Source organism: Osmerus mordax, chromosome 6, assembly GCF_038355195.1.
Source record: "Osmerus mordax isolate fOsmMor3 chromosome 6, fOsmMor3.pri, whole genome shotgun sequence".
In the NCBI taxonomy this organism is placed as follows: Eukaryota; Metazoa; Chordata; class Actinopteri; order Osmeriformes; family Osmeridae; genus Osmerus; species Osmerus mordax.
Window position 1 is genome coordinate 6,658,552 of NC_090055.1, and position 27,907 is coordinate 6,686,458.

A 27,907-nucleotide genomic window follows, 5' to 3' on the forward strand; every position below is an offset into this window, starting at 1 on the left:
AGAGTGAAACATTAAATATGAGCAGAAAGTATTGTCCAAAATGTGGACAATAGACAGTAAGCAAGGATTTTATAATGTATTAGTGTGAAATAAAGTAGATTTCCCATAATGCAGTAGCAGATATATGGGTGAATATGGGTAGTGTAGTCCATGAAAATGCAACATCAAGTGTTTCTATTGTTTAGTTCACCGTTAGGCTATATGTCCAATGACGTCAAATGTAGGGCTCGTGCATAGACCCTTCGCACAATCCGGGGCAAGAGATGGATTTCCTACGTCATAAAAACACCCAGCCATCGTAATTTTTACTACACACCAAGTCGACTTGTCGTCACAGCTACGCAGAGTCAAGCTATGCCACTAGAAATATTTTTAGGCCACTGTGCGAAGAGGACGAGCATCACGCGGAACGGCAACCTTCTCAACTCATTCTCGAGACTGGAACAGTAGCCTGTGTTTTGACCATGAATATGAGCAATAATGCAATGTAACCGGACTATTTCGTAGATAATTCCGTGTTTTACACCAGTGGAATATTTGACGGACATATGAGATAAATGCGGCCAACGAACGTAGTTTATGCCTTTCATCCGCTGCTTTAATCCGACGGATACGAATTGTTGACGGGACAGCGCAGATCGAGGTCTTGCACAAAAGTTGAGATTACTATTTATGACATTTTAGGTTTTTTAACGATAAGAAAATATATTTCAATTGTATTGACACAATAAAGGTTTAGCAAATGTATCTGCATAGGTTTTTTTGATTGACCTTAGGCTACTACTCTAAGCCATTTTTAAATACCCTAACCTACTTTTGACATTTGACATCGTAGGCTAGGGACTATTCACAAATTAGTAATTACCATCAAGGCTGTTACAGTATTCCACGCGGAGGGAAGGACATCATTTTCGAACGTTTCATTTGCACACCAGGTTTCGACGCCCATACTGATTCAATCGGTCCTCGTGATGCTACCGTGCCTGCACAGAGCCGTACGGCCCGCTCTCACGCTTAGATCGGGTACCATCTTTAGAGGACTCCGCGGGACAACAACGGTCCGTGAGACCTTTCCAACGATGCTTGTGCAAAGCTGTAACATGGGCACACATCCGCACAAAGACCCGATGGAGCCCTTGACGTCACCACAGGGAGCCAGAGACTTTATTTGCAATCTTCATCCGACCGAACGCACGTGCCTGCTTAGAGAACTTCACAAGTTCGAGTCTATTGCAATAGCTCAAGGTAAGACCATTACCCCCCTGATACATGACCTATGACACAAGGCTGCTGTGCAGTAAGTTGCAGAATGAGGTCGTCCTGGCTACAAGACATAAGTTAAATCTAACTAAATTTCTATTGTTTCTAAGTGCTGGCCTGTGTAGCTCGAACCTGTGACGTGGCTCTGTTGTAGTTAAGAGAGATATAGAGAAAGAAATGGAGACAAATGGGAAAACCGAGATTGTGTGTGTCAGAGGAAGAGATGCTGACAGCAAGTACCAGTGCTGTTTGTTGTCCTTATGAGAGGGAGTTCTCATGTGTCACTTTTCCTGAGTACTAACATGGGGCTCCTCAGTGGCAAGGATAGAAGGGGCTGATGGGATTGTAAAGTGCCCCCTCTTGAATAAAGCTATTTTCCACATTGAAACACTTTGCTTGTCTCCAGCAGTATTGTTTCAGCCTTTCTTTCTTGTCCCATTTTAATCTTTGATAAAGAATCTCAAATGTCACAAATGAATCAGAATCAGAAAAGTAACCCTACAGACAAGTGCTGAATTATGAAGCAAATTGCTAATTATTCTAAAGGACTTTCACTATAACAGAAGGTGACTGTGTTGCAGGTTTTAGTGACTGTTGGGAATGTTCATGTGCTTAAAGGAGAAGTGAAAGGAATGTATTTTATCTGTCAAATAATTGTACTCTATAGCAATCAGAACTGATGTGGCTGCAAATTAAACCATGTTTACTAATGAAGGTTTTCTTTAGACAAGAATTCAGGAAAACGAATTGGAAATTAATGTCTTGTCTGTTGTCATGGTGATTGGTGAAGGGGTTTCACTGGTCTGAAAATAGAGGTCAAGTGGCCAAGGAAACAGGAAGTGATATAATGAAGATGCGTCTTTAAAAACCAGAACAGAAAGCTACTGTGTTCTGGGTAAAGGGTCCCTTTCATATAAAATAAAACAGTGTAGCATTTTGTTACATCATTGGTTCACCTATCATAAGGATCACTCGCCATGGCTCCTGAGTTGTTCATGGAACATTCCTAAGGTGAAAGCCAAGGCTAGGTTGGAGAACATGCTGGCAGCTTAGAGGTGTCCTTCAAAGACTCTTCTAGATCCTCCCCTGCTCTGTGGGGCTGCTGACAGAGTCACCTTCATCTACTCCCCTGAGAAACCCGTAATGTACGTGTCATGCACTGTAGGCTGGCTTGCTGGCTGGCTGACTATATGGCCGTGTGTGTGTGTGTGTGTGTGGGGGGGGGGGGGTGAACTCACAGCATGCATGCACGTGTAATGGGGGTAAATTAGCATGTTTTGCTCTACGTATCGCTCCACCATCTCTCTGAGCTTCTGACCGTCCGTGACAGCTGACCAGCTGCCAGGACTCCCTAGAAACAGCAGTGGACGTGATCTCTTCTGTGTACGGAGTAGTGTGTGAGTGTGTGTGTCAGGTTGCACATTGAACTGTCAGCTCAACTCGTTGTAAGGCGTTGGTGTGTGTGTTTCTACTCTGGTGTGTCCTGGAATGACCTCTTCACTGATCTAACATGGCTATGCTTTCTAGTATCCATGGCAACACTTAGTTTCTGTAATTGGTCAATCCCTGGGTATATCAAAGTTGTTAATCGTATAATAGCTTACTTGAGTTTCCATTAAAAGTCCATTCAAAGGCGCATAGATTAGGTTCAAAACCACCAACATGCATACATCTTTCTGCGCCAGGCCGCCTCAGTGAGAAGTGTTTCACAGACGAATGCCTAAAGTTTCAGAGGTCATTCGATATTCTTACAACTCTGTCAGTGACGGGATAGTTTGGAGAGGGGCCGTGTTTCTCTCTGGGGGGTTGAGGCTTATTGAGCTGCAGAACACACCACTCATCACTTCTACGACAGTGTTCTTTTCATCAGCATTTAGCTGACAACCTCCTGAGTGCACTTGTTACACTCTAAACAGATGGGCCCTCAGACACACACACACTCATTGTTTCATCTGGAAACGCGCCAGTAAGAGGTCTGATAGCACCACAGGTGGAAAATGTAAGAGACTTGTTATTAGATATTCAGGAGTGGTGGTTTGATATGCAAATCAGCATTTGTCTTGATGAAATTCATAAGTAAACGTAAAAAAAAAACAACGCCATGTCGGTCATTTGATCGTAAGACAAATTATTGCCTTGGACAAAGACACACAACTTGCTGTCCAACTCCCTTCCCTGAGTTGTGTGTTTACCCCGCACAGCTTGAACTTGACAACATGACTGTGTTCATCTGGGGGAGTGAGCCGGGATGGAAGGATGCAGGACAGGACAGCAGTGTGAGCATCTCTCTGCTCTCCTACCTACTCTGCGAGCTCACTCCTCTTCATCGATGTGAAAGCGTGGAGGGTTGAGAAATATACCTCGGCCAGTCCCTCGAGTCCTTGGTCCGACACAAAATGCTCAGAAGTATCTGGGTCAGGAGTGAGTGTGCTTGGGAATGAAGAGATTGGAATGCTGCATTCCGACCAAACTAGTTCACTTACAGGGATCCAAAAACACACGTTATGGAACATACGGAATCAAGTTGATCGAGGGTACCTGTCTCTTGACTGAAGAAGGCTTGCCTGTCTCTCTCACTTCCGAGGCTGCTATTGGTTGTCTGCCGGCTGGCATGTTACACGCCCCTGGCAAAACTACAGAGGGGCGGTGGCCATTTGGGAAACATTTCAAGGATTGTTTAGATCTTTTAAGTGTGTTTGTTTGTTGTCACTTCTGGCACATCCGTGCTCTAATTAGCTTTATCTGGCTGACGACGGCTCTCAGAATACATTCTCTGTACCCTTAGCTGTTTTGAAACATGGTACTAATCCTACTAATTTAAGTGTTTTCAAGGTGTATCGAAAAATGAAATGACAGTTCTTTTGTTTCATTTTGGTGGGCTGTTTGGTAAGGTAGGTAAGTATAAAATGATTATTCAGATCTTGAAAGTTGGTTGAAGATTGATGACAAATGTTACTTTTCTCCAACGCTAGACATGGATATTAAGTCAGTCAGGGGTCCTGTGCTGCAACACAACATCAATCTAACGCCAGGGAGCCAACTTCCAGAGTAAGCAAAAGATAATAATAAAATAAAACCTACAGAAGTACTTTTGACTGTTGTTGGTTTAGCACTGGATATGTGGAGTTAGTAACTGCTAAGGGAATCAGCAGTAATGAAGCAAACTGTAGTTCTTTCATCCACAGCATTGGTGGAGAGACGCTTTGGATGACTGCAGCTCTGAATACAGCAGGTCAAAAGAGTGCTCGAGAGCTTTCATTTTAATGAGTGTCTTTCCAGTCTCAACTTTCATAGGTTTGTATTCAGTGGTAAAACCCTGTGAAACCAGAATACACTGAAGTGATTCTGTCATAGCAGTTGATGGGTGTAGCTAGCTGTTTGTCTCTGTGGTTCAATCAATGCTGTCTCTCTCGGGTTGAAAACCACAAAACACTATACATGATGCAATCTACCTGTGCCAGTATTGTTCAAGCTTACTGAGGAAACCTTTCCATTAACATCCATGTGCCTTTCTGAAAAACACTACAGTAACTTGCTCACACAAGAATAAACAGTCCTGGGCAATGAGTCTATAGTACTGAGATACTTCTAATACGAAGGACAGGAAGCTCATTTGGAATAATTTATTTAATTATATCTTTTGAAATGCCATCTGGCTAGCAGGGGAAGGCTATGCTCTATGTAGCACGTTCCAGAGAGATTCAAAGACAGACACACAGTCTGGGACACAGAAATGAGGCCTCATTAGCAGAGGAACTTTTATATTCTGAAAAATTGTCCAAATGCTAATATATTATACAGTCTCCTAACTCACTTGGAAACAGTGAACTTCAGTCTATTAATGCCAAATTACATGATTAATGGCCATATCTACACACACAGTATTACTTTATAAACAGTAAATGCTCCTTTGGGGTGTCATTTCTCCACCGGTCTGTTAGCCTCATACGACTGAGTACTAGAGTCCCACCGTCTCCCTGGTCATCACAGCCCAGGTCCTGCCAGGATTCTGAGAACCAGTCCCTCAGGGTCAGTAGGACCACCACCAGGAGCCTCTATCTGGAGCAGTAGACTACTGACATGGAGGTTTGTTAAACGTGTGGATTTTGAGGCCTTATGAAACCCAGACACATTTGATCATATTCCATTTATTATTTAGCACGGAGGCCTAGATATGGGGCTTGTTTGCTCTCAAGATGATGCATGAATAAATGAGTCCTGATTGAAGTTGAACCGATGCTCACAGTAATATCATGACAGTCTACTGTATGAGGACAGATGGATGGAAACCAACACCTTCATCAGGGACACGAGTGTGTGAGCAGCAGGGAGTCACACCTCCAGACTCTCCACCATCATTATCATCCCGGAGCTCTTCAGGATCTGCACTCACCATCCATCAACGTCCACCTGCAGCCTTGAGGTCACAGTCCTCCGCGTGCCGGCTAGGTTGTCATAGAAACACTTCATATTTTCGGTACTGTCAGAATGCCTGCGGTGCCTGAGTTTGCCCAGCAGCCAGTGCTTTCCATGGGGGCCTTTAGCATAAATTATACAAATGTAATACTTCAGATAATTACTTTTGATTTTCTATTATGACTCATCATATTAATTTTCATGATTAATTAACTAAGTTAATTATTGGAATGAAATAATTACAGTCGACCAAGTAGTATAGTGAGGATACTCACTCATTCCCTTTGTTGACTTTGTCTGCTCTCTGCTCTTCTGGTCACTCTGCTGGTCTCTGTGCTGGTCACTCTGCTGGTCACATGGCTGGTCTCTGTGCTGGTCACTTTGCTGGTCACTCTGCTGGTCTCTGTGCTGGTCTCTCTGCTGGTCTCTGTGCTCTGAAGCAGAGCTTAGTCTGCTGGTCATGTTCAGTCAATCAACAATCAACAATCAATCCTCCTTCCCCCTCCAGCCTCATGCAAGTCTATTGATTTTGCTATTTTTACACACATCTTCCAACAACTTCTCCACACACTCACACACATACACTCACACAGTAATCAGCGTCATGTTTTATAATACATAGCAGAACTGAAGTGACTTGGATCAGATGGCTGGAGGACTTGAGTCAGCACCATGTGCCTTTTTGAACAGCTTCTCCATGGTACCATCAGCATCAACAACAATACCCCTGAGGGGGAGAGGAGGCTGTAATATAAAACTGAGAAGAGGCATTAGGACTAGCTGTTACAGCCTTGGCACCTCTCGAGAGGGGGAGGGGAGAGGGAAGAGAGGAGAGGGAGTGTGTAATGTAGAGTGTGTGTTCATGTGTGTGTAATGGAGGGTATATTCGTGTGTCTTGACTTTTTGTGATTTATGAAATGTGTGTGTGTGTGTGTGTGTGTGTGTTTATGCCTGTGTGGAGATGGAAGTGTCAGTAATGTTTTCATCGGCGATGCCATTAGAAACTGGCAATGAAATTACCTGGAAGGACTAATAATGTCTGAAAAGAAATAGACTTGATAATATTTGTTTCAAATGTCAAATACTGTTTGAGACACAAACTCTTCAAGTTCTTCAAGTTCAACAATGAACAAGACAATAACAACATCGACGTTGCACTTCTGGTCCTTGATCTTATGTTGTACTTTTTGTACATTGTACATTGCTTTTGAAAAACGCATCTGCTAAATGAATCAAATGTGAATGCATGTAACACAGCCTCTGTTTTGGCTTTTAGGAACACTGGAAGTGTTGCCCCCAACCTCAGCTCAGCTCAAATATGGTAAGATTTCTTTATACTTCATAACACCCGATTGTCTCTCTTAACTTAGCCATAGCATGTATCATATTTAGTAACGTGCTTTCTTTCTTCAGAAACTGCAGTCAGCCACAGGGATGGACAAATGTGTTCATATACATGACAGAGAAGAAATTAAAGAAAATGTGTACAGTTACAGTATTTATTCCGAAACATCCGTTATTAGGTGCTTGATCGACCCAGGGCCAAAGAACCCCCCCCCCCCCCTCCCCCCGTAGACCAATCCAGGGATATAGAACCCCTGGTGACCAATCCAGGGATATAGAACCCCTGGTGACCAATCCAGGGATATAGAACCCCTGGTGACCAATCCAGGGATATAGAACCCCTGGTAGACCAATCCAGGGCTATATAACCCCTGGTAGACCAATCCAGGGCTATATAACCCCTGGTAGACCAATCCAGGGCCGTAGGAAGCTGGTCTGCATCCTCCAGTGGAGTGTTCAGAAGGTCACTCTCTGTATCTGACTTGGCTCCCTGCTCTCCCAGGAGCTTAGAAAGGAAATAACCTTCTTTGTCTCTGTCAACAACGCTTCGTTTTTTTCCTTTCATCCCACTCCCTCCCTCTCCGCTTCCTAGAAGTACTGTTTTCCGAGAGAGGCATTTTCTTTCATCTCACATCTTATTAAAGTTTGAATATAATTTCCCCAACCAGTTCTTTTTATTTTCTGAACAATCAGAGCTGCTTCAGTTGAAGGAGCACAGGTTCAGTGAGAGGTGTTCTGTGTGTTCACTCACAAAGGTGATTTTCCTTCTGTGTTTCCCCACTGCCTGCCTCTACGCATGCGGGCACAGACCCTCATGTAGCAGGAATGATGACGAGCAGGGAAAGAATGTAGAGCTGCTGGATGTTGCTGGAAGAGAGAATGGACCAATTCACACCAGACAGACTTCTCTCAACCAGGCCACATAGTTGACCTAGGGCTCTGGTAGAATATCTGACATTATTGGTGGTCTACTCTCACACCTCTTTGTTGTGTCAGTGGTTCTAAAAGTAAAAATTCACAGCCCAATTTGTATGATAACATCTGAATTGCATTAATCACCACGTAATTATGTAGTTATCAAATAAAATTCATTCTTATTAGCCTTTTTTTTATAAGCAATGTCACACATGCCCACAGATCAGTATCTATAACTAAACTAAACCCTCAGAAAATTGCTATTTACAACTTTGTAATTAAACAGAAACAGGCTACAAGTTTAATGACCAAGGGGAGATAGTGTGTCCAAAGGGAGGTTGTGTTAACATTTATATCTGAAATATTAATAATGCATTTTACGCTTTCTTTTTCCATGCTAGTTATCCTCCACAACGCCATTCCCTTTGTGGGGTTTGGTTTCCTGGACAACGCCATCATGATCGTTGCTGTAAGTCACCCACATTTATAATTGTCAAACTGTTTCAGTCCCATCATCTGGAGCGTTCTCACTCATGGCAGACTGTTAGCTGGAGCGAGGCATCTGGAGACTTCGTCAGAACAAGGCATTATCGTTGAGGCCAAAAATGATCTATGGGATTCACCGAAGTAGAATTCAATTTAAGTCATTTCTAATGTAGAACTTTCCATGTGCTGTATTGTGCTGAGTCATCCACACAGCTGCTGCGCTGTAGGCTGGTAGGACGCAGATAAGAGCACCTGTCTTCCGATACGGGTTTAGACTGTGTTGCACTGTCAGGGATTACAGTTCCATCATTATGCTGTCACATCAGATCTCGGTCAAATTGAATAGTAACACAAAGTATTTAGGGTTGGCTGAATTTGCCTCAGAGCAAAGGCTCGGACTATTCCCACTGTGTAAAAGGTCATCTTAGTGTTCAACAGTATTGTTAATTGTATTTAAGCTGGATGGATGGTTGGAATGATAAATGCATTTTTCTTTCTCAGGGAACACAAATTGAGTTGTCCATTGGAGTGATTCTAGGGATTTCAACCATGGCAGGTACAGTACACTTCATATACCATCTGGAGAATTTGAAATGATTCTGTTTGGGTGAGGCAACTGTCAGTCTGAGAAATACTACACACAGTGTCAAATGAAGGGCTTGGAAACTCAGAACAGAAGGCCTGGTGTCTGGCAAGCAGCCAGCCAATGAGGACACAGAGAGATTAACTGAATTTGTTTTAATATATATGCTAATACTTCTCTCAATGTATTTGAACTACACACAAAATGTCCCATTGATTTTGTGAGAATCATTTTCATGTCATCAGAATCATTCATTCCTTTAGACACCATCTTCCGACAGAGGTAGAAGTATATGAAGGGGGGGGGGGGCTGATTTTGTGGAAATTGTAATGAATGCTGAGCTCAGTTTTCTGGTCCACTGGTTATATTAAATACACACATAGATATTCACACTGAGATCAGATAGCTTTGTGGTCAGTGGTCAGCCTTTAGAGAGGCACTTTGCTGACCTCTCCCTCTCCCATCTCTCCCTGGTGAATCTCAGTCTAACACCAAGGCTGTGGGTTCGATTCCCAGTTTTGAACTGTGGAACTGTTTGAGGTCACAGCACACTAAGTAGTGTTGGATGAAGCCACATTCAAGCATATAACACCAGCTCAAACACACATGCACACATACACACGCACGCACGCACGCACACACACATACACACGCACGCACACACACACACACACACGTGTCTTCTATACACAGTGCCAGTATGACATTGTCCAGTCAGCAGCACACTAAGATCAGCTTTCTGAGCCCTGATGGAACTCAGACAGATATCTACCTTCAGGGAACCAAGAGTATGGCTCTGAGGAAGCTTCTATGTAGGGAGGGGGGATGGAGTGAAGGGGGTTAAGGGGGAGGGAGGCAGGGTGGGGGAGGTGGGAGAATTTTTATCAAATCTAACACTGTTGTTCTTGTGTGTGTGTGTGTGTGTATGTGTGTGTGTGCTGTTGTATAATGTCTCTTTGATAGCCCTGTGTGAGATACTGCAGGGCTATTTGAAGCATCAGCAGGAGGAGATGGACACACACATGCACACACACACAAACACACACAAATGGTGTTAGAGGAATGAAGAAGTAGGGTTTGCTGCCAGATCCAATCAGAAGTTCATGGCCCCTCTTAGTCGACATATTCAACTTATCAATCCCTCCTTCAGAGCTGTTCAGTAACCCCAAACAGTTTTAACATTTGCAGTTATGAATTGGAATTTAACCTATAAAGAAACCTGCTGTTCCCAACACTATTTGGTGTGGTTGTCACTATCTGATCATCAAGGATGATGGAGGACGTTGTCATCGGCTATGTTTATCAGCCTCGGGTCTGGTTTATTTGTCACCTACACATTCTTTCCCGCTCTCGGAAGTCTGCCAAGACCCTCCTCCAGCTTCTCCTGCAGGCTGTTCGTCAAAGTCAAACTGGTTTATGTTTGTCTGAATGCTTTTCTGGGACCAGTGGATAAAAGATAGGCCACCTTCCATAGTTGTAATTACCATTGCGATGCACTATCCTCTAATTAAGATGGACTGCGGCCGAGGTTGAACAGGTAACAGTCATAAGGGGGCGGTGGAACTCTGGGAAGAAGAGAGGGATGAGGAGAAGATACATTAAGAGTAAGTAAAAGATAAAGCAAATGAGAGAGACAGACAAATGGTGGTATTCAATTAAAGTGGTATTCAATTAACTATAGCCTGCTCAAGGTGAATGTTTGTTGTTGTTTGTTGTTAGCAAAGATCAACACTCTTGTCTGGGTTTCTTGGCAAGATGGAACCTTCCTGTCAAGCTGGTGCCTCCTCAGGGAGGGTGTATGGTGTGACACTGAATCCCTGGCTTCATCCCTCAGACCATTGTTGTTATGGCATTTAGATCAATGGAAGCAGATTTATTGGTCCGAGCTCAATTCCAGTGATGAAAAAACCCAGCCTTCTGGGTTGTGAACCCTCTCTCTCACCCTCTCTCTCTCTCTCTCTCTCTCTCTCTCTCTCTCTCTCTCTCTCTCTCTCTCTCTCTCTCTCTCTCTCTCTCTCTCATATTCTTCTTCTTCCTCTGGTTACAGCTGCCGCTCTAGGAAACCTCGTGTCGGACCTGGCTGGACTTGGGTAAGAACCGTAGACGCCCAGTGACACCCTTGTATCCTGATAGAAGCTGTAATGTTGACAACACACTGTGTGTTACCTCCGGCCTGATTCTCCCAGACCGCTCCATCGCACTGACCTCAAGCTCAACCCTGACTCACCTCTGCCCCCTACTGTCTGACAGGGCTTCTTTGTGTCTGTTTCTGCTGGATTGAAGACATTATCCTCACTCCTCTTGTTCTAACGAATCACTGTCTCTGAGGCTGTTAGACAATGGCCTCGTGGGATCTTTAGTCCTGATATCTCACATCCTCTGTGATCAGACGGACTGCTTCTGTTGATTTAAACTGCACTGAGTTGGCCTTAAGGGAGCATCTCAGTTGATGTACGTATGCCATGATCCCTCATGGGTACTGTATTGCAAAACACACTGATTTACCGACTGAAATACGGTTAAACTTCTACTTTAAACGTACTCAGTCTCAGTAGCTTTTGCAAATCGTTCTGTTAATGGTTGTTCACACACGTCGATACACATTACTTTTACATAGCTGAGTGGGAAAACTAGCACATAGCCGTCCATCACTCCCCTGAGCGACACCCCGCTACCTCGCCCGCCAGACAGATCAACGCTAAGCACCGCCGCTGACAGCTGGTGACATATCGCCGGTCCCGCTGGCAGAACATATCTGAAATCCACTCGTTTATTACTGGTTTGATTATTTATTTGTTTGTTTGTTTGTTTGTTTTGCGGCTCCGAAGCTGGTGCTTTCATGGATTTGATTAATGATGATGACTAGATGATGATCGTGTCGACTTGTAAAGCCAAATACTTTGGAAGTGGGAACTTGGCTTCAGGGGTACACATTTTTGATTCATACTTCAAGTAGGAATAAATTAAAGCATTGGAGATTTAGTTTTTTCTTTAGTACTGGGGGAAAGTGTTTGTTGGATAGATTCAGAATAGTCATTTTTTATTCGATTGGTGCATTTTTTATTTGATTGATGGTTCAGTGGAGACTGTCCTGGGGTGTTGATCTGTCTCTGTCTCTCTGATGTGGTCCTCTCCCCTCTGATCCTCTCTGGTGTCTCTCTGGTGTCTCTCCCTCTCTACTGCAGGCTTGCAGGGTATGTGGAGGCACTGGCCTGTCGACTGGGCATGCGGATCCCAGATCTGAGCCCCAAGCAGGTGGACATGTGGCAGACCAGAGTCAGCTCTCACTCAGTAGGTCGTCCTCCTCACCTTGTTCTGGGGTCACAGCCTTACCAAGGCTATCTCTCCTGCACTTCTCAGTCTAATTCCATTTGATCATCCCAACGACTCAAGCCTTTTTATTCAAACGAGAATTTGAATGCAGATTTCCTATGAAACCCCAGTCTTGTTTATGTTTATTCTCTTCAGGTTCCATGTAGAAATTACACTGAAATTAGTCACAATTATTTGTGGCATTCTTAAATAACAGAGTTTCACAGTGTGACTTGCTAAATTATGCTTCTGATCATTTATAAGCTGTTGTGAAAGACCTGATTTGATGGATAATATATTAATATCAGATGGTTGCTCAAGCGTGAAAATGTAATTAAGGAAGGTATTAGATTGGCCTCTAAAAAGGTTTCGGAAATGTTTCTGAGGTAGAAAATGTCTAGTGGCCATTACCGACAGCAGCAGGGCTTTCTAGCTGGCCTGGTAACTACTAATGACATTTTCTTCTTTTAAGACGGCTCCAACCTATATCATAGTCATATTATTTTCTACGGGTTTAGTTCCTTGGTGTGCTGCAGAAAAATGAGTCAATTTCTCTCCCGGTTCCTCCCTGTCTGCTCCCATTCTGTCTGAGAAGCTGTGAAGAGACACACAGCCAGTGAGCTCTGCCCATCCTCCATGCCCACATTTAACCCGTTTTCTGGTCTGGTTGGCAGGGTAAAGCTATCGGAGTGGGAATCGGATGCATTCTAGGCATGTTCCCCCTCCTCTTCTTCAAAGACGAGGAGAAAAAAAAAGATAAAAAAGATGCAGAGACCTCCTCCGCCGACAGCAGAAGCAGCAACTAAGACAGCGGACCTGAAGGACTTGGCCCTGTGGTGAAATGAGAGAAAAAGGATCACTACTGGACTGTTGCAGAGCCTGAGTAGCACATTATAACCTCTTTCAGTTTCTGTCAGACCTGCTAAGATTACTAGAATACTAAGACAGTGTACGAGCATGGCTACTTTTGATTTCAAAAATCTTAAGAATCCTAAATGTTACCTGCAACCTTGCAATTGTATGACATCACATCCTGAAAGCCTCTTCCAGCCATGCTAGATGCTTTTTTCAGTTCATGAAACACAGTCTAGATTCTGTGAATGAAAGCAGTTCTGGTCTGCAGTCAGCCACATTGAACCTCTCAGAGAAACTTAACATAAAACCTCCGTCTGTCAGACAGGAATGCTCAGAAGTAGCATAATGTTGCACTGCATCTCTACTATAATTACATACCTACATATTAAGTCAGCAGGTAACTTCAAATGAAAATTCAACCATTTATTTTGATTAAGATGTTAAAAAGAAATTGGCCAGTGTTACATAACAAACTGAATATTTCCCCCCTGTTTTTAGGCCACCAGTGACATTATACTGGCAATTTACCTCAGCAACAGTTGCATCGTTTCACCACCAGATGGTGCTTAAAGCAAAGGATTCCACTGAAGGGCCACTTAACACTACACACATACTGCTACTACTGCTAACACACCTGCGCTCCATACAAACTTGTTTTACATTTACCGTTCATAGCATGATAATAAGCCAAAGGCATACTTAGATACTTAGATACATATGAATTCAGTTAGCACATCCCATGGCAAAACGTGCCTTAATAACAAGGCTGTTAAAGGTCAATAGATGTCCCCTCCAGTGTGCATGCCTGTAGGTTCCTGTGTGCAACAGTAGGATTTACATTTACATTTAGTCATTTAGCAGACGCTCTTATCCAGAGCGACTTACAGTAAGTACAGGGACATTCCCCCGAGGCAAGTAGGGTGAAGTGCCTTGCCTAAGGACACAACGTCAGTTTGCATGACCGGGAATCGAACTGGCAACCTTCGGATTACTAGCCCGATACCCTCACCGCTCAGCCACCTGACTCCCCTATTTAATGAGATACCTGTCTCATCCAAACTAACTTACAGTCCATCCAAATCATTCATATGAAGTAAAAAGTACCTTGGCTTAATGGAAACAGACCGCTATTTAAAGCACTATGCTTAGCTAACTGTTCCAACAGAGAGCAACCCTATGCTGGGAATAAACATCTCGTGTTGAAGAGAAAAACACTTATGTGGCACTTGAAGGAATTCACTGCTGGAAGTTATTTATTAATATTTATTTATCTGTCAACTGATTTTATTCGGGAAATGTCGAGCACAAAGACTTTAATCGGCAGTTTATGGGCCGATACGTTTAATCAGTACCTTGTTTGACCTGCTGTGGTTACAGCGTCTGATGTGAATACGTTGCATGATGTTCTGTTTTGTTCAGGTGGTCGCATGCTCACTATATTATGAAACAAAAAACTAAACTATAAGGCTGGACACCTTTTGGAATGTCCTCACCAGACATGCTTGAACAAGCAAGACATGAAGATTTCCACCATAGGGAACTTAGGAAAGGACTATTTGGTAGCAATAAGAAAGTTGACAGTGTGTACACACAAGTACATGGAACCTGAATGTGTTTAACCTGTGATTCCTCCAAAAACCCTCTGCTTGGTTAAGTTACATTTCTTTTATCATTGTTTGCCTTTTTTCATATGCTATCTTACTATCTTTAAGAAGCTGCTTTAGTAGAATATGTCAGAATTCTGTATACCATAGGCTTGAGGAGCGATGTACGTAAGAGAGTTTATACCCCCCCCCCCCCCCCCCCAACTACTTGGTGCAGCAGGAGCCACACCCTCTTCTCACTGGTCCCAGTCCAACTATATACACACATGCAAGATCATGAAGGTGACCCTCATCTGTATATTAGGGTAAATATTTGTGTAAAAAAAGAAACGGACACATGGAACTATTGTAACTTAAATACTGAAATTCTAATCAATACTGAAATGAAGAACATCTCATGCTATATCCAGTGTGTTTCTCTCTTGTGTTCACTTTGCTTCACTGCGTGCTCATGGTTTAATAGATACGGTCAATGTTTTCTCCCAGGTCTGGTCCATCACTGAGGTTAAGGGTTGAGGGAGCCAAAAGCAAGCATGTGTCATTTTTTAATTGAATTGAATTATGAGTTTTAGGGAAGATAGATGAATGCAATGGCTTTGAAGCTCATCTTCAAAGACAGATTTATTCCATAATGTTATAAAACATCATTAGTATAGTAGTGCAACACAGTCTTTGAAGTCACTCTGAGATATAGAAGCACGGCCCTGCCTCAACACACGTCAACACTTCCGATATCACAGGGAATGGTGCCTCACCTGAACCTGAGCCTTCCCACAATGCACCCTGCCGCCAATATGTAAACCGGACTGTTCTCTCACGCCTCGTGGGAGAACTAAGCCCTGACTGTTGGCTGATAGCTACCAATGTCAATCATTAATACCACTACACACAGAAAACAGGCACAGACGTGCGTGTGCCTACACACATGCACACAAAAACATGTCAAATCTTGTCTATCTTCAAATACACACAGAGGAAAACAAAACCAGGCATGTCAAACCAACGATGTAGCTGATATACAGTACATGCTAAATGTTGCAAAATTGTATGACAGTAGTTAAAACAACACTAAAAATTACTTTCTTTAAGAAAAGTGCCCTTTTGAATGGAAATCTGGATTACGGCTTGTCTGGTGTTTACCATAACTCCTTCTGAGAGAACTCATCACCCGAGAGAACAGGCCAGAGAACGTCCTGTGTGTCGTCCGAGTTCAGTCTTCAAGCACACGATCCGAGCGGAACAAAACACATCTGACAGGCACTTATACACAGGATTGACACAGTTTCAATACAGTATCAACTGACTTCATATCATCCCATATCAACCAAGTAACTGTGGTTAACTCTGGATCAAGTTCTCTGAGCAAGACATGTGAGGACCAGCCACAACATCTGAGAGCTCTGCTGGGACTCCGACCGCCCTACAGACGGCTCTGCAACAAGCTCCACCTGGGGTCACAAGTTACACAAACAGGAAAAACACACACACACACATTCTAGACGTGTTACCAGATCAAGAGAGAACAGTACAGAGCCTGACCCCTGGCCTGAAACGAGCAGCCCGTCTTTTTCAGGAGTGTGACAAGTAAAAAAAAAAAGAAACAGTAGAAAGTACAGGTAGGGACAGACTGTGGTTCATTAATACTTGGTGAAGTCCAGTCCATGGTCCTGGTAAGGGTGGGAACAGCGGGTGATACTGGAGAGCGGAGCATTGCCAAGGAGGAGAAACCCCCCACCTCTTCTTTGTTGCGGGCACACAGAGCCGCCTTTGTTAGCTGTGCTGCGGGCTTCTCCCGCTCCAAGCCAGGCCCCCCCTCTGAGCAGAGCTGAGTGGAGAGGGGGGGAGGAAAGGAGACGGAGGACTTCAGTTTCCCTTCACGTTGTTGTTGGAGTGGGCTGGCTGGGCGCCCCTCTGCTTGGGCTGCAGCACCAACGCCGTCAGAATGCTGAGGATGTGGACGTGGAAGTACATTGACCTGACGAGCGGAAATACAACAGCTTAAATAAGTTCAAATCTGATAAATGTTGTTAGACGCAAGCTCTATGTGATGCAGGATAAAGTATAAGAGTATAAGTATAAGACTGTGCCGTGATGTTAGTCAGGCAGTAAGCCTGTAAACTGACAGTGCTCAGGCTGGGAACAGTCCTCAGGGTTCTAGAGTGTGTGGAGAGTTCTAGAGGGCAGACAGACAGATGGGTGTTCCTACCGGTAGTACAGGACGGTCGGCTCCACCGCCAGTAGCAGGAAGGGCATCACAGTGTAACAGATTGCCAGCTGGGTGGCGGCCCACGTCATGACATCATAGAACGATTTCAACACGTCGGAGGACAGGAAATACTGGTGGCAGGTTTTACGTACCTGGGAGAGAGAGAAAGAGAGATAGAGAGGGAGTCAGGAAGAGGAGAGAAGGAACTTTCAAATTGGACCACCTCAATCTGGATGGACTTTCGGATCAGCAAGAGAGAATGACCCTGGATGGAGATCACGCTGATGGTCAGGAGAGATGACGAATAACCATGTTACACAGACGAAGGCCTGCACTGAGATGCCCTCAGACATCCTGAGGTGAAGACAGACCTCAGGCCAACTGCTGGGGGGTTAGGGTCAGCGGGAGGGTAGGGCAGACTCACAGCACGGGCTGCCAGGGTGATGGGGATGGCGGTCAGGAAGGTGAAGTAGTACCCTGGGTAGACACCGTGCCACAACGCCGACAGCACAAAGGTCAGAGCCGTGGCATAACGAGGAGCCCGATCATAGCACACCCTGGAGGAGAGGAGGACCAACACTCAGTAAAAGGAGGACAAAACGAAGGATGTTTTCTGGACTAAACATGTAACCAGTGACTTCACCAGTCACTAGTGTGGTAAAGTAGTGTACTTCCTGTCATAGTCAGCACTCACGTCTTCAGCCAAACACCAGTCTGAATATTCCAGTTGTCTATAAACGTCTTGAAACTAGTTGCCGTCTGAAAAAAAGAATTGAAACCAACTGACACCAGCAATACAGGAAGGTGTAGCGTCTATTAGCTACAGTCCTTTGACACAATCTGACCTGCTACTATACAGTTACATTTGACTGGCAGCAAGGTAGTAGTGATTTCACTGTTTCAGGCTACCAACCTCGATGCCCCAGATATTCAGGTTGGAGACGAGGTCCCAGCATGCCTTTCCGTTCTCATCCACGCCTCTGAAGCCGTAACCTGCGGCGTTGTTGATAGCATCAGCTAGAGAGACAGAGATATGAGGATAAAGGTCATAGGTCATCTGGTACCGTGTGTCAATCACAGAGCACTTACTCAACAACCGCAACATCAGAAACAAACAAACAAACAAACAAACAAACACACAACTAGAAAAATAACCCAAACAGTTACCTAAAGTCCATGCAAAGTAGAACTTGGGTCTGGCAGCTTGGATGGAGAAGAATGCATAGGCCAGCCTGGTGAGGAAGGGCGCTTGGCTGAAGAAGATGATGTCCACGTTGTAGGAGATGGGCAAGGCCTTGGTGAGGGTCAGAAACAGCAGCATGCACACACAGCACACCAGCACCTTGTGGACGACAGCTCCCTGGAAGACCACACACACACAGGACAGTCAGGCCAGTTGTCGGGCGCAACTGAAAAAATCTACAGCCAAAAGAGGGCAGAGCGTCGAGCCACTGTCCAGTCATACCAGAGGAGAGGGGTCTAGCTCTGGGGTCTTATCCAGGCCGTTGTGTCCATTGCTGGAGGCTGATGGTCGTTTGAGCCTCCGTTGGACGTGCGTCCCCTGTATGAACTCTGCATAGTCCTGGTAGTTACTGCAGGGCCCCACCAGGACACTGAGGAAGTTGAGGTGGTAGCTGAGGTACTCCATCAGAGACGGTCTGGAGCTGGAAGACACCCGAGCCCAACCACTCACAACCAAAACCTCTGATCCAGATCAGGACAGCACATGAAAATGTTTGCTGGTCATGTGTTGCTGTTTGTTCAGTGTTGGAGTCATGATAAGGAACGGACGTATACTGTGCACCTTGTCAACGAACGCTGAATCCAACTTTGTTTTAGAACAACCAAGTACAAGTCAAGTACGATTCTAAGTACGAGACGAGCAACGGTCTCCAAGAAACGAACAAAGAGAATATTCACTAATCCCCTTCACATACTTGAAAGTTGAGTTTAACCTTTGTTTAGACATCAGACACGCTCCACCTATCTCATTGAAAAGAACACACCTAGTTTCTCTCGTCGAATACCTTTCCTAGATGGAAATGACTGTAAAAACACAAACACCGAATTCATAGAAAGAGATAAGCTCCACTCCGAAACAGAAACAAAATGTAGATTCTACATATAGGCCTGGGCTACCTTAATTTGGTGTGGAGGAAGTGCCCGTTTCAATGGTTTCAATCCTATTACATACTGATTAAACAGGGGATTCAAGGATGAACACTTACCTGACAGCGTAACGCCTCTGCTCTGCTGTAAGATCCCCAGGTGCTTTTGACATGCCTAGACCCAAGGGAGACAACAACAATAATAGCACACATAACTTCAACAGCAGCAGACCGCTGCTGATTCACCCATGTGTGTGTTGTCTGCTTTACCATCGTGCAGCTGGAACGCTAGCATGGTGATCTTCTGTGTGATTATCATCAGAGGCCTGAAAAGAAAACTAATTCTTTTAGAATGTGATTAGAATGTGATTTGTCAACTACTAGGTCACATTCCTCATATGAGAACCGTGTTCAGCTGTAATTACACAGTAGACGATTCCTGGGATTACATAAGAGACAGAGAACATGAGTTCCATTTTTATTCGGCCATCTCTACAAGAAAATATGAATAAACATTGAAGAATTTGTGACATTCGTTTTCATGTACTCCGTTTGGGCTGAATTTAAAACCCAAATGTGTCTCCCAGATGGCAGGAAGGGTTAACTCCCAGTCTGGCCTGGTCTGGTCTTCAGCCTCATTCACAGTTTGATCTACTTTCATTGAAAGCGACAGATAGAACCCCCTCTGTTATACACAAGGGCACACACACACACACACTCTCTCTCTCTGTCTCACACACAAACAAACACACTTTCTCTGTCTTCCTCACACACACACAGATGGTCTCTGTGTGTGAGAGAGTGGGATTCTGTGTTCTTGTGACGTCAATGGTGCTTGACACAGACTGGCACTGCCAGTTCAATGAGAATGGCAAAGAGTGAACACACACAAACACACAAGTTTCCTAGTTGTATCATCAGCCTATTGAAACGAGGTGTTAGAGAAGGAGAACACAACCTGGCAGGTTAGGGGGAGGCTCCAGGCATGAATGGACTATCACATTCCTCTGAGAGTCAGGCAGCCATTCACAAGTCTAATATGATTCAGCTGATTCCACTCCTGCTGTCTACAGACAGAAAGGCCCTTCTGTTGTCGATGGTTAGCGTGTTAGCTTAGCCCACAGCCCTGAGGTTATATTACAACATGCTAAATGCATAGCGATTGACTGTTTTTATCAGTTCAAGTATTTGTTCAGGGCAGTGCTTCTGGCTACAGTATGGAGGAGATAACGAGACTGATAGGAAAGAGGGAGACAGAGGTGAGGCTGGGAGCTGTGGCAACTGACCGAGAGACAAAGACAGAGAGGCAAAGAAAGAAAGAGAAAGAGAGATACTGTATCCGAGTTGATAGACCAGCTTGATCTGTTACAACCTTTACTAACAACATACAGTGTGATCATGAGGACTGACTTGTTTGTGCCTCTGTCTACAACAATAACCACACAGTACACCTCCATAGTACCAATGCAATCATTCGTTCTTCCCCAACGAGCTGGGTTGGTGTTGGCAAGGTTGAGATGAGGCGAGTCCCTCTCACTTACCCAGAGAAGTCAGTAGATAGTATTCCATAGTTGTAGATAAATACTCTGCTAACTTGGCACACTGTAAGGTAACCCATAGCTGTGATCATGGAGTACCTGGTGGGACACACAGACAGACATTTACACACAGAAACACAAACAGACACAGTCAAACAGACACAGTCAGACCCTGTGATATCTTAGAGAACATTCTCATTTTGTATAATGAAGGTTTCGGTTGCAGGAGTCTGGCTCCAGACACCCCTCTGCAGTACAACACTTATATCTCCAGCTATTGGTGTGGTGATCAGGTATCTCTTCTTCATCCTTCAACTGGGCTGCATTCATTAGATTCCATCAACAAAGACCTGGAACCACATGACTGGTCTTGCTGGCTGCGCCTGCTGCTGTCCTCTTACAGATAACAACTGTACTCTTACTGCTTTCAGCTGACAGGTGTAGTGAAGGCATTTGGGTTTCAGGGTGGCAGGAGGGAAGAAGGAGAGGAAGCTGTACCTGTGGATGTTGTGAATGGAAGCTCTGACCATGATGCAGTAGCATATTAACACCAGACCGATGATGTGCGCTGAATACCTGCATTGATAGGAAGGATGATACAACTGTGTTCAATGTTTCAAATGTCCCGTTTCCCAGACTACAGTCGTGTCTAATATGCTACTTTCCTACAGTTTTCCCATTGCTTTGAGACTAATAAAACATAAAAATGAATCACCAAAAAGCTACCTTACCAACCAAAGCAGAATATAACGAAAGAGACCCCAAAGAGGGTGGCCACAGCGTGGCGGGACAGCGGGCTGGCATGTCGGGGGCCGAGGTAGAGGCGAAACCAGAAAGCGGCACCGAGGGCAAACACTTGACACGCCAAGAAATTGACCTGCAGAAAATCGTAGTACCAGCACTGACACTGTAAACTGTGTAAAAGTGATATTGCCTTACAGTAGATTAGATATCAGTTGTAGTCAAATAATAACAAAAATATATTCGTAGCTGACCAACTCGAAATACCTATTTCAACGTCTTTAATTAAAATAATAAAACAAGTAGTTGTCGGGCTTATGCTGAGTAGGACACGTATTTGGCCTAACAAATATATTTTATGTAAAGACTGAAAAGTAAGTTAGAATGAGGATGGATAAAGTTGACCATGGACCGTGACGATTTGACAGGAGTCTGATTACCTGATCTAAAGGAAATCCGAAAAATTCGCTGACTGGGAGTAACCATTTGGAGCCGGTAGTTTTAAACACAGAGATGTCTGGCTCTCCCATTCTGCATTTTTAAATTCTGAAGTCGTTCCGCAAGAAAATTAAATTAGAATGCAACGGATATGATGTGACGAGTGCTGTAGCCTACAGGCAGACGTTGTTCTAAAGACTATACTGTAAGGAGATTGTAGTCCATCGCGTTCCGATCAGCGTCCTTGGTGCCAATATGCCAAACTGACTGTGGCTCTATTGAGGCAGTGATATGCCTGCGGGGGCGGGGTGGACTAACAGACCGAGAGTTCAGTTGAAGAAAATGCATACTCTTAAACAGATTTAATCGAGCTGCAAATCTGAATCCAACTTGTATTGGGCTGAAAAGCATTCCCGGTTGACGTTAATTTAACGAGCCTAACAAAAGAAGTGCTGCTAACACATTCCAGTAAAGGCTGTAGTTTCCAATTATAAACTTAATTCCAAAGCTGAACAAAACGTTGAGACTCCTGAAAGAATGTGGCCCCACAACTTTCAATCATTTGGTCAAATATCCTGTTCTGGAAAATATGAATTTGTCTATCTCAAAACCCATTTTACCAGTCTGACATCCTATCCAATCAGGGTCAGAGAACACACTCATGAGGTTATTTCGTGTCAATTAAATAATTACCAGATAAACTAGTTTGACTCGCTACTTAATATAAACCCTTAAGATGATCAATAGGGTTTAATTGTATCCTCGGGGATCGTCTTGATCAAATGGTGGGGTTAAGGGTAGCCATATAGGGAGATAGGGCCTAAGTCACACTGTCAGTCATCTCTCGGTGCACGAAGTTGAGGTGGTTTAGTAGTTTAGAGATGGACTCATGGGACGAGATACAACAAACCGTTAATACCGTAATGCATTCCACAGCCGTCATTGCAAACCACTTTATTTATTACAAGAGTTTACTTCAAAGAAAGGTAAAAACGAGTTCTTAGTTCTTGTCGGATGTTACAATGTTGGTTAGAGTACCACCTGGTGTACCTTTCCGGAATGGAAGTCTCCGCTAAAATGAGATGACGTTGACGTACAGAGCTGACCAATGAACTAAAAGTGGAGTGAATTCTATATTCTCATTGGACAATGCAGTGTCAAACATAATCAAAGAGGGCGGAGTCACGCTTCAGTCCAGCCAACTGTATATATTATGCAAATATTGTTTGAAAATTTGCCGGGAAATCTGAGTTTCGCGGGAGGAGTACTTCGCGAGTAAACCGTATCCCTTCATTCATAGCCCGCTTCCTGAAGTCATTTCGAGGGACCAAGGCAGAAGATCTGTCTTAATATAATCCATTGCATCTGCCTACATGCACTGTCGTTACGTTACCTACCTTATACAAATCGACAATCAGGACTTTCATTTATTCATTGGTAGCAATATTTTTGAATTTGTTGCACTGGATTAACTAATACGGAGCTTCAAACTAAAGCGGGACAAAGGATACCCGTTTTCACAAAGATGAGGAAAGGGATCTCGACAGCCCGGGACAAAGTAGTTATAGCAGGGGTTGGGGGCTCAACATTGGACAAAAATGCAATATTGACTGCATTGTCCGACCGATTGACTACTAATTTTACCACTGCCACTTATATACAAATTATAACTCCGCCGCCTTGTTTTACACAGACAACAAATGTCTGTATATCACAACCTCCCAGTGGTAATATTTATTCAACTCCGCATGGAACAAACGGTGTTGGACAGCGACCCACACTAGGACGTCCACGGGTAACCAACGAATAATTACATTTTAATCCATGTATACCTTATCTCTGGACATCGCAGCTATAAAGACTGCCAGCTAATTTACTGTACTAGCCAGCATCTGCTACTCTTTAGCCCCATCATTGGCTAAGGAATTGTTTTTCAGGTCTATTTACATGTTTGCTTAACTTGCTTGCTTTTTGGTTACCCATGTTTGACAAATGACATACAGGAAAACCAAATGTGAAAATACTTTCTGTGGATACCAAAAAAACTGCAAAGTTGCTAGCTAGTTAGCTGGCTAGCAAGCAGCTAACCAACGTAGCCTTCTTTCGTAGCCTAGCTTAGCTAGCCAGGTCGTTCTGACATTTGTTTTGGGGAACCTATTGAGCTGGCAAGCTAGGTAAAGTTAGCCAGCTAATCTCTTCGGTCAATTATAGAGCGTGCAGGCTTTCAATGACACTTGTACACCACACATTTTCGCGAACAGTTTGCCATTGCGAGATTTGATTTAAAACATCTATCAGATTGACAGTTTGTACAGCTAGCTGGATAGTTGCAGAAACACATTGGGGGTGAGGGCCTGTTCGTGTTTTGGACTCGATGGGGGAGGGGAATTTGTCGACATGACTGTTCATATTGCACTCGATAAAATTGGATCATGCAAACTGTCGAGAGAGCAGGTAGATTGACCAAGTCAACTATTCCAGGACAATGGCATATTGTCATAACATTTTATAAATCCAGCAGTTTGTAGTTGGGTATCTACTAGATACAATACTTGTTTTGCACAGTCAGCTGTCCTTCAATTTGGTATTTTCCATACACAAGTGTCTCATTTTATCCCAGTAGGCTACAATACCTAAATGCCCCTTGCAAACCCTAAAATTGTGATTTAAAACATTTAGTCATTTAGCAGACACTCTTATCCAGAGCAAATAAAGTGCTCAGAACATACATTTTCTCCCCTCATAGGTGAAAAGGAGATTGGCGTTGGATGAGTCTGACCAGACTTACCCCATTGAGGGAGCCAAGAACCTCAGAGGCCGAGGTGGGGGTCGAGGTGGAGGCCGAGCCAGACACGGAGCTGCAGTGCCAGAACTCAGGAGCCCCAAAAGTGAGATGGATTGTGGTTATCATGTCCAAATCGCTACCCCCTCCGAATACACTGACAGTGGAAGTCTAACATTGATTACATTTTCTCCCATTAATCTGTCTGACCAGCTCCGAAGTCTCCTGCTGAGAAGACGCGCTATGACACCTCGCTGGGCCTCTTGACCAAGAAATTTGTGGAACTTCTTGGCCAGTCGTCCGACGGAGTCCTTGACCTGAACCAGGCGGCTGAGATCCTCAACGTCCAGAAGAGGCGACTGTATGACATCACTAACGTGCTGGAGGGAATCCACCTTATCAAGAAGAAGTCCAAAAATAACATTCAGTGGATGTAAGTGCCTTGAAAACTGACCATCGCTACATGGAACAAGTTAACATGAAAGAATTGAGACAAACTGCATGACATTACTAGGACTGCAAACATACATTCTCGCATTTAATTAGGAGACTATGTTCACAAGGTATCTCATCCTTTTCCTGTCTCCTTGTTTTGCCCTCCTTTCTCTTCTGGTAGGGGTTGCAGTCTTTCCGAGAGTGGCGGAACTTTGAACCAGCGCCAGAGGCTGACTGAGGAGTTGTCTGACCTGGGCCTGGAGGAGGGCAGGCTGGACCAGCTGATCCATGACTGCAGCCTGGATGTCAAACAGCTGACCGAGGCGACACACAACCAGAAATATCCTTTTGATGTACCTGACACAACCCCCTTACATTTCCCATGCTGTATGGCCCCCCTGGCTTTGTCCAGTTTTAGGCTACACACTACCTTCACATGCACAAACATAAAATGAATACATTTACTGGAAACTTTGCACTCAATACCCACCTGCTGCATTTAGGGTCCTGGACCTAACATTTCAATGGGGATTCCCCCAGTAGGAGTTCCTGGCCCTCAAACTTGGCTTATCCCCAGTCTGGGATAATTGGCTACTTTCATAGCCTCTCGATAAGATGAAGCGTTGTTTCTTTAACCGGCCCCGTCCACGTTTGCATACGTGACGTACCAGGACATCCGCCAGCTGGGTAACCTTGATGACCAGACGGTGATCGTGGTGAAGGCCCCTTCAGACACCAAGCTGGAAGTTCCTGACCCAGAGGAGGTGAGATCACCTGCCTACTACCTGTCAGCTAACCTCCAACTACAACCTCCACTACAAACACCATCCTGTCTGCTCACCCACTATGTATTAGCTAAATACCACATTGATTACAAACCCAAGGTACACCTTTTGTATAGATTTACCATATTTGGACCTGCTAATGGACCTTTCCCTCGTCTACAGAGTCTGTCCGTCCATCTCACCAGCACTAAGGGGCCCATAGATGTGTTTTTGTGTCCTGATGAGAACACACCCAGCAGCCCGGTCAATCAAGCCGGACTCGACGGCAATGGCAACCCACCCTTCCTAAAAGTGTTGGAAGGTAAACGCCGATCCTGATTGGGTGTCTTGCCTTATTCGCTAGCAACACAACATTTTTGTGGTCAATAACCAACAGGTGTTTAAGGGCTTTACATGGCTGTGACTTGGCCTTATCGTGTACTCCGAAAATGTAGGACTGTTGGATCTAGTGTGTGTTGAGGAATAGGATGGGTTACTGGTTAAGCACAGTAGGTCGGTGTGGTAGTGATTGCACTAGGTCGGTGGGTAGGTGAATGTTGCTCACGCAGAGTCTTGTCCCACAGAGTCTGCCGAGAACTCCTGCAAGAGCGGCAGCAGCGACGGCGTGGGCCGCAGCATCCCTGCCACCCCTGCGGTGTCTGTGACCAGCCTGTCCCCCATCACCTCCCCCTTCACCAGCCTGCTGCAGCAGACAGATGACCAGATGGCTCTGGGAGGGCCCTTCCTCAACCTGTCCCCCCCCCTGCTCAACGAGGACTATATGCTCAGTCTGGGGGAGGACGAGGGGATCAGCGACCTGTTCGACGCCTACGACTTTGACAAGCTACCCCTGGAGGAATACCTGTGTAACTGAGGACGTGGAGACCATGGGGAGGAATGTACTAGAACTGAGGATGGAGATGTGACCTGGAGAGTGGAGATGATGGGTGTGGTCTCCTCTTGTAGATTCTACTTAGCTGCCTTGAAGTGAAGGAGAGACTGGCCCCGCTGAGAGACACTAGCCTATTCTGTTTGAGGCTAACCTTAGGAGAGAGGGGTGGATAATTGAACATATTGTAGGCCAAATGAAAGATAGTCTCTTCCCTCTCTCCTTGTGCTTGCCTCGCTGGTGTGACAATAGCCCAACGCCACTCACTGACCTGCCGTCAGAAACGGGAAACTGCCTTATCAAACCATGTCCTGAAAACCCAAATACTGGGTGAGTTTTTTTGGGACTGTGTGAAGTCCTGTTGTGTGCATGATTCACTTTTCTGTGCAATAGAACCAGTGGAAAAGTCCCAACAGTGCAAACCATCTAACATATTAGACGGGCTCAAGAAGAACGTCACATTTCCCATCCAAACAAACCGACTTTGCCGGTCAAACGTATAAATGTGCCTCTCTGCAGCTTGTAGGACAATTCTTTTGGCGGCTCGCTCAGTAGTAAGTGATGTGCAGCAGTCTTGTGAGTAGGAAGACTGAATAGTTATGTGAGCGTTCCTGTGTTAAACAAAGGGATCTCATAGAACAGTGCATCACTTGGTTTTGCACACAATGCTATGTGTTCATGGGTGTGTGTGTTGAAATGCATAACCTAATTACATGTAATTTCATGAATTGACAGGAAATGGTCTTAATGATGGGACAGAGTTGTCTGAATAAGCAGTAGATATATGCCCTGCCTGATGTTCAGTGTAAGGTGAGAGAGGTGGCCCGTACTACAGTATAAGCCATGAGTAAATAACGGTACAATGTTCAGATGTTGTCTTTGTGTACTCGGAATCACAGACTACCTCGGGCTCTAGATGCATTTTCTAATATTCAATGCTTGACCAGAAGGGGGGGGGGGGTATTTCAGCTTCCTGTTTCCTTGCTGTTGCTTCCTGTTTGTTTCACAACTGATCAAAAAAAAAAGTGAGTTTAAGGATTTTTAGCATTTATTGTGTGTAGAAATAAAATGATCGGATTAGATGTATTTTGTATGTTTGAATGCTATACAGTGTTTTAGGCATGTATGATGAATGAAACAATTTTATATAAATTATAAAAGTACCCAAGCATTTTCTCTTGTTAGATTTTGACATTGAAGACATGTTTTCTACTTTGTTTGAAATTCACCA

General features: G+C 44.4%; 3 protein-coding genes across 4 annotated transcripts; 2 read left to right on the forward strand and 1 right to left on the reverse strand.

Moving 5' to 3' along the window:
- Positions 1–439: 439 nt before the first annotated feature.
- LOC136944429 (transmembrane protein 65-like) lies at positions 440–13,459 on the forward strand. The gene is made up of 7 exons (XM_067238187.1): positions 440–1,245; positions 6,953–6,997; positions 8,337–8,404; positions 8,923–8,977; positions 11,052–11,094; positions 12,190–12,295; positions 12,991–13,459. Exons 1-7 carry the CDS (start codon positions 972–974, stop codon positions 13,120–13,122), a joined length of 723 nt encoding a protein of 240 aa, XP_067094288.1. The 5' UTR covers positions 440–971; the 3' UTR covers positions 13,123–13,459.
- A 1,555-nt stretch (positions 13,460–15,014) lies between these two features.
- On the reverse strand, positions 15,015–22,045 carry mboat1 (membrane bound O-acyltransferase domain containing 1). Of its 2 annotated transcripts, XM_067238185.1 has the most exons (13): positions 21,809–22,045; positions 21,359–21,504; positions 21,126–21,203; positions 20,631–20,726; positions 19,360–19,415; positions 19,210–19,264; positions 18,447–18,645; positions 18,149–18,341; positions 17,895–17,998; positions 17,676–17,740; positions 17,406–17,538; positions 16,982–17,133; positions 15,015–16,750 (listed from the first exon to the last, which is right to left on the reverse strand). In XM_067238185.1, exons 1-13 carry the CDS (start codon positions 21,896–21,898, stop codon positions 16,639–16,641), a joined length of 1,479 nt encoding a protein of 492 aa, XP_067094286.1. In that variant the 5' UTR covers positions 21,899–22,045; the 3' UTR covers positions 15,015–16,638. The 2 variants fall into 2 exon arrangements, with proteins under 2 accessions (XP_067094286.1, XP_067094287.1); XM_067238186.1 differs by lacking the exon at positions 15,015–16,750 and having other exon boundaries at positions 17,023–17,133; positions 17,246–17,538.
- A 1,110-nt stretch (positions 22,046–23,155) lies between these two features.
- LOC136944463 (transcription factor E2F3-like) lies at positions 23,156–27,906 on the forward strand. Its single transcript, XM_067238237.1, has 7 exons — positions 23,156–23,601; positions 24,553–24,694; positions 24,802–25,021; positions 25,205–25,363; positions 25,673–25,787; positions 25,971–26,109; positions 26,372–27,906. Exons 1-7 carry the CDS (start codon positions 23,332–23,334, stop codon positions 26,659–26,661), a joined length of 1,335 nt encoding a protein of 444 aa, XP_067094338.1. The 5' UTR covers positions 23,156–23,331; the 3' UTR covers positions 26,662–27,906.
- Position 27,907: the final 1 nt, after the last annotated feature.

Coding starts and splice junctions, on each gene's coding strand:
- LOC136944429 (XM_067238187.1), top strand. CDS start 972: ATGCTACCGTGCCTGCACAGAGCCGTACGGCCCGCTCTCACGCTTAGA. Junction 8,405..8,922: donor ACGCCATCATGATCGTTGCT/GTAAGTCACCCA, acceptor TTTCTTTCTCAG/GGAACACAAATTGAGTTGTC. Junction 11,095..12,189: donor TCGGACCTGGCTGGACTTGG/GTAAGAACCGTA, acceptor TCTCTACTGCAG/GCTTGCAGGGTATGTGGAGG.
- mboat1 (XM_067238185.1), bottom strand. CDS start 21,898: ATGGGAGAGCCAGACATCTCTGTGTTTAAAACTACCGGCTCCAAATGG. Junction 19,265..19,359: donor AGCGTTCCAGCTGCACGATG/GTAAAGCAGACA, acceptor CCTTGGGTCTAG/GCATGTCAAAAGCACCTGGG. Junction 18,342..18,446: donor AGCTAGACCCCTCTCCTCTG/GTATGACTGGAC, acceptor GTGGTCTTCCAG/GGAGCTGTCGTCCACAAGGT.
- LOC136944463 (XM_067238237.1), top strand. CDS start 23,332: ATGAGGAAAGGGATCTCGACAGCCCGGGACAAAGTAGTTATAGCAGGG. Junction 24,695..24,801: donor AGAACTCAGGAGCCCCAAAA/GTGAGATGGATT, acceptor CTGTCTGACCAG/CTCCGAAGTCTCCTGCTGAG. Junction 25,364..25,672: donor GAGGCGACACACAACCAGAA/ATATCCTTTTGA, acceptor GGCCCCGTCCAC/GTTTGCATACGTGACGTACC.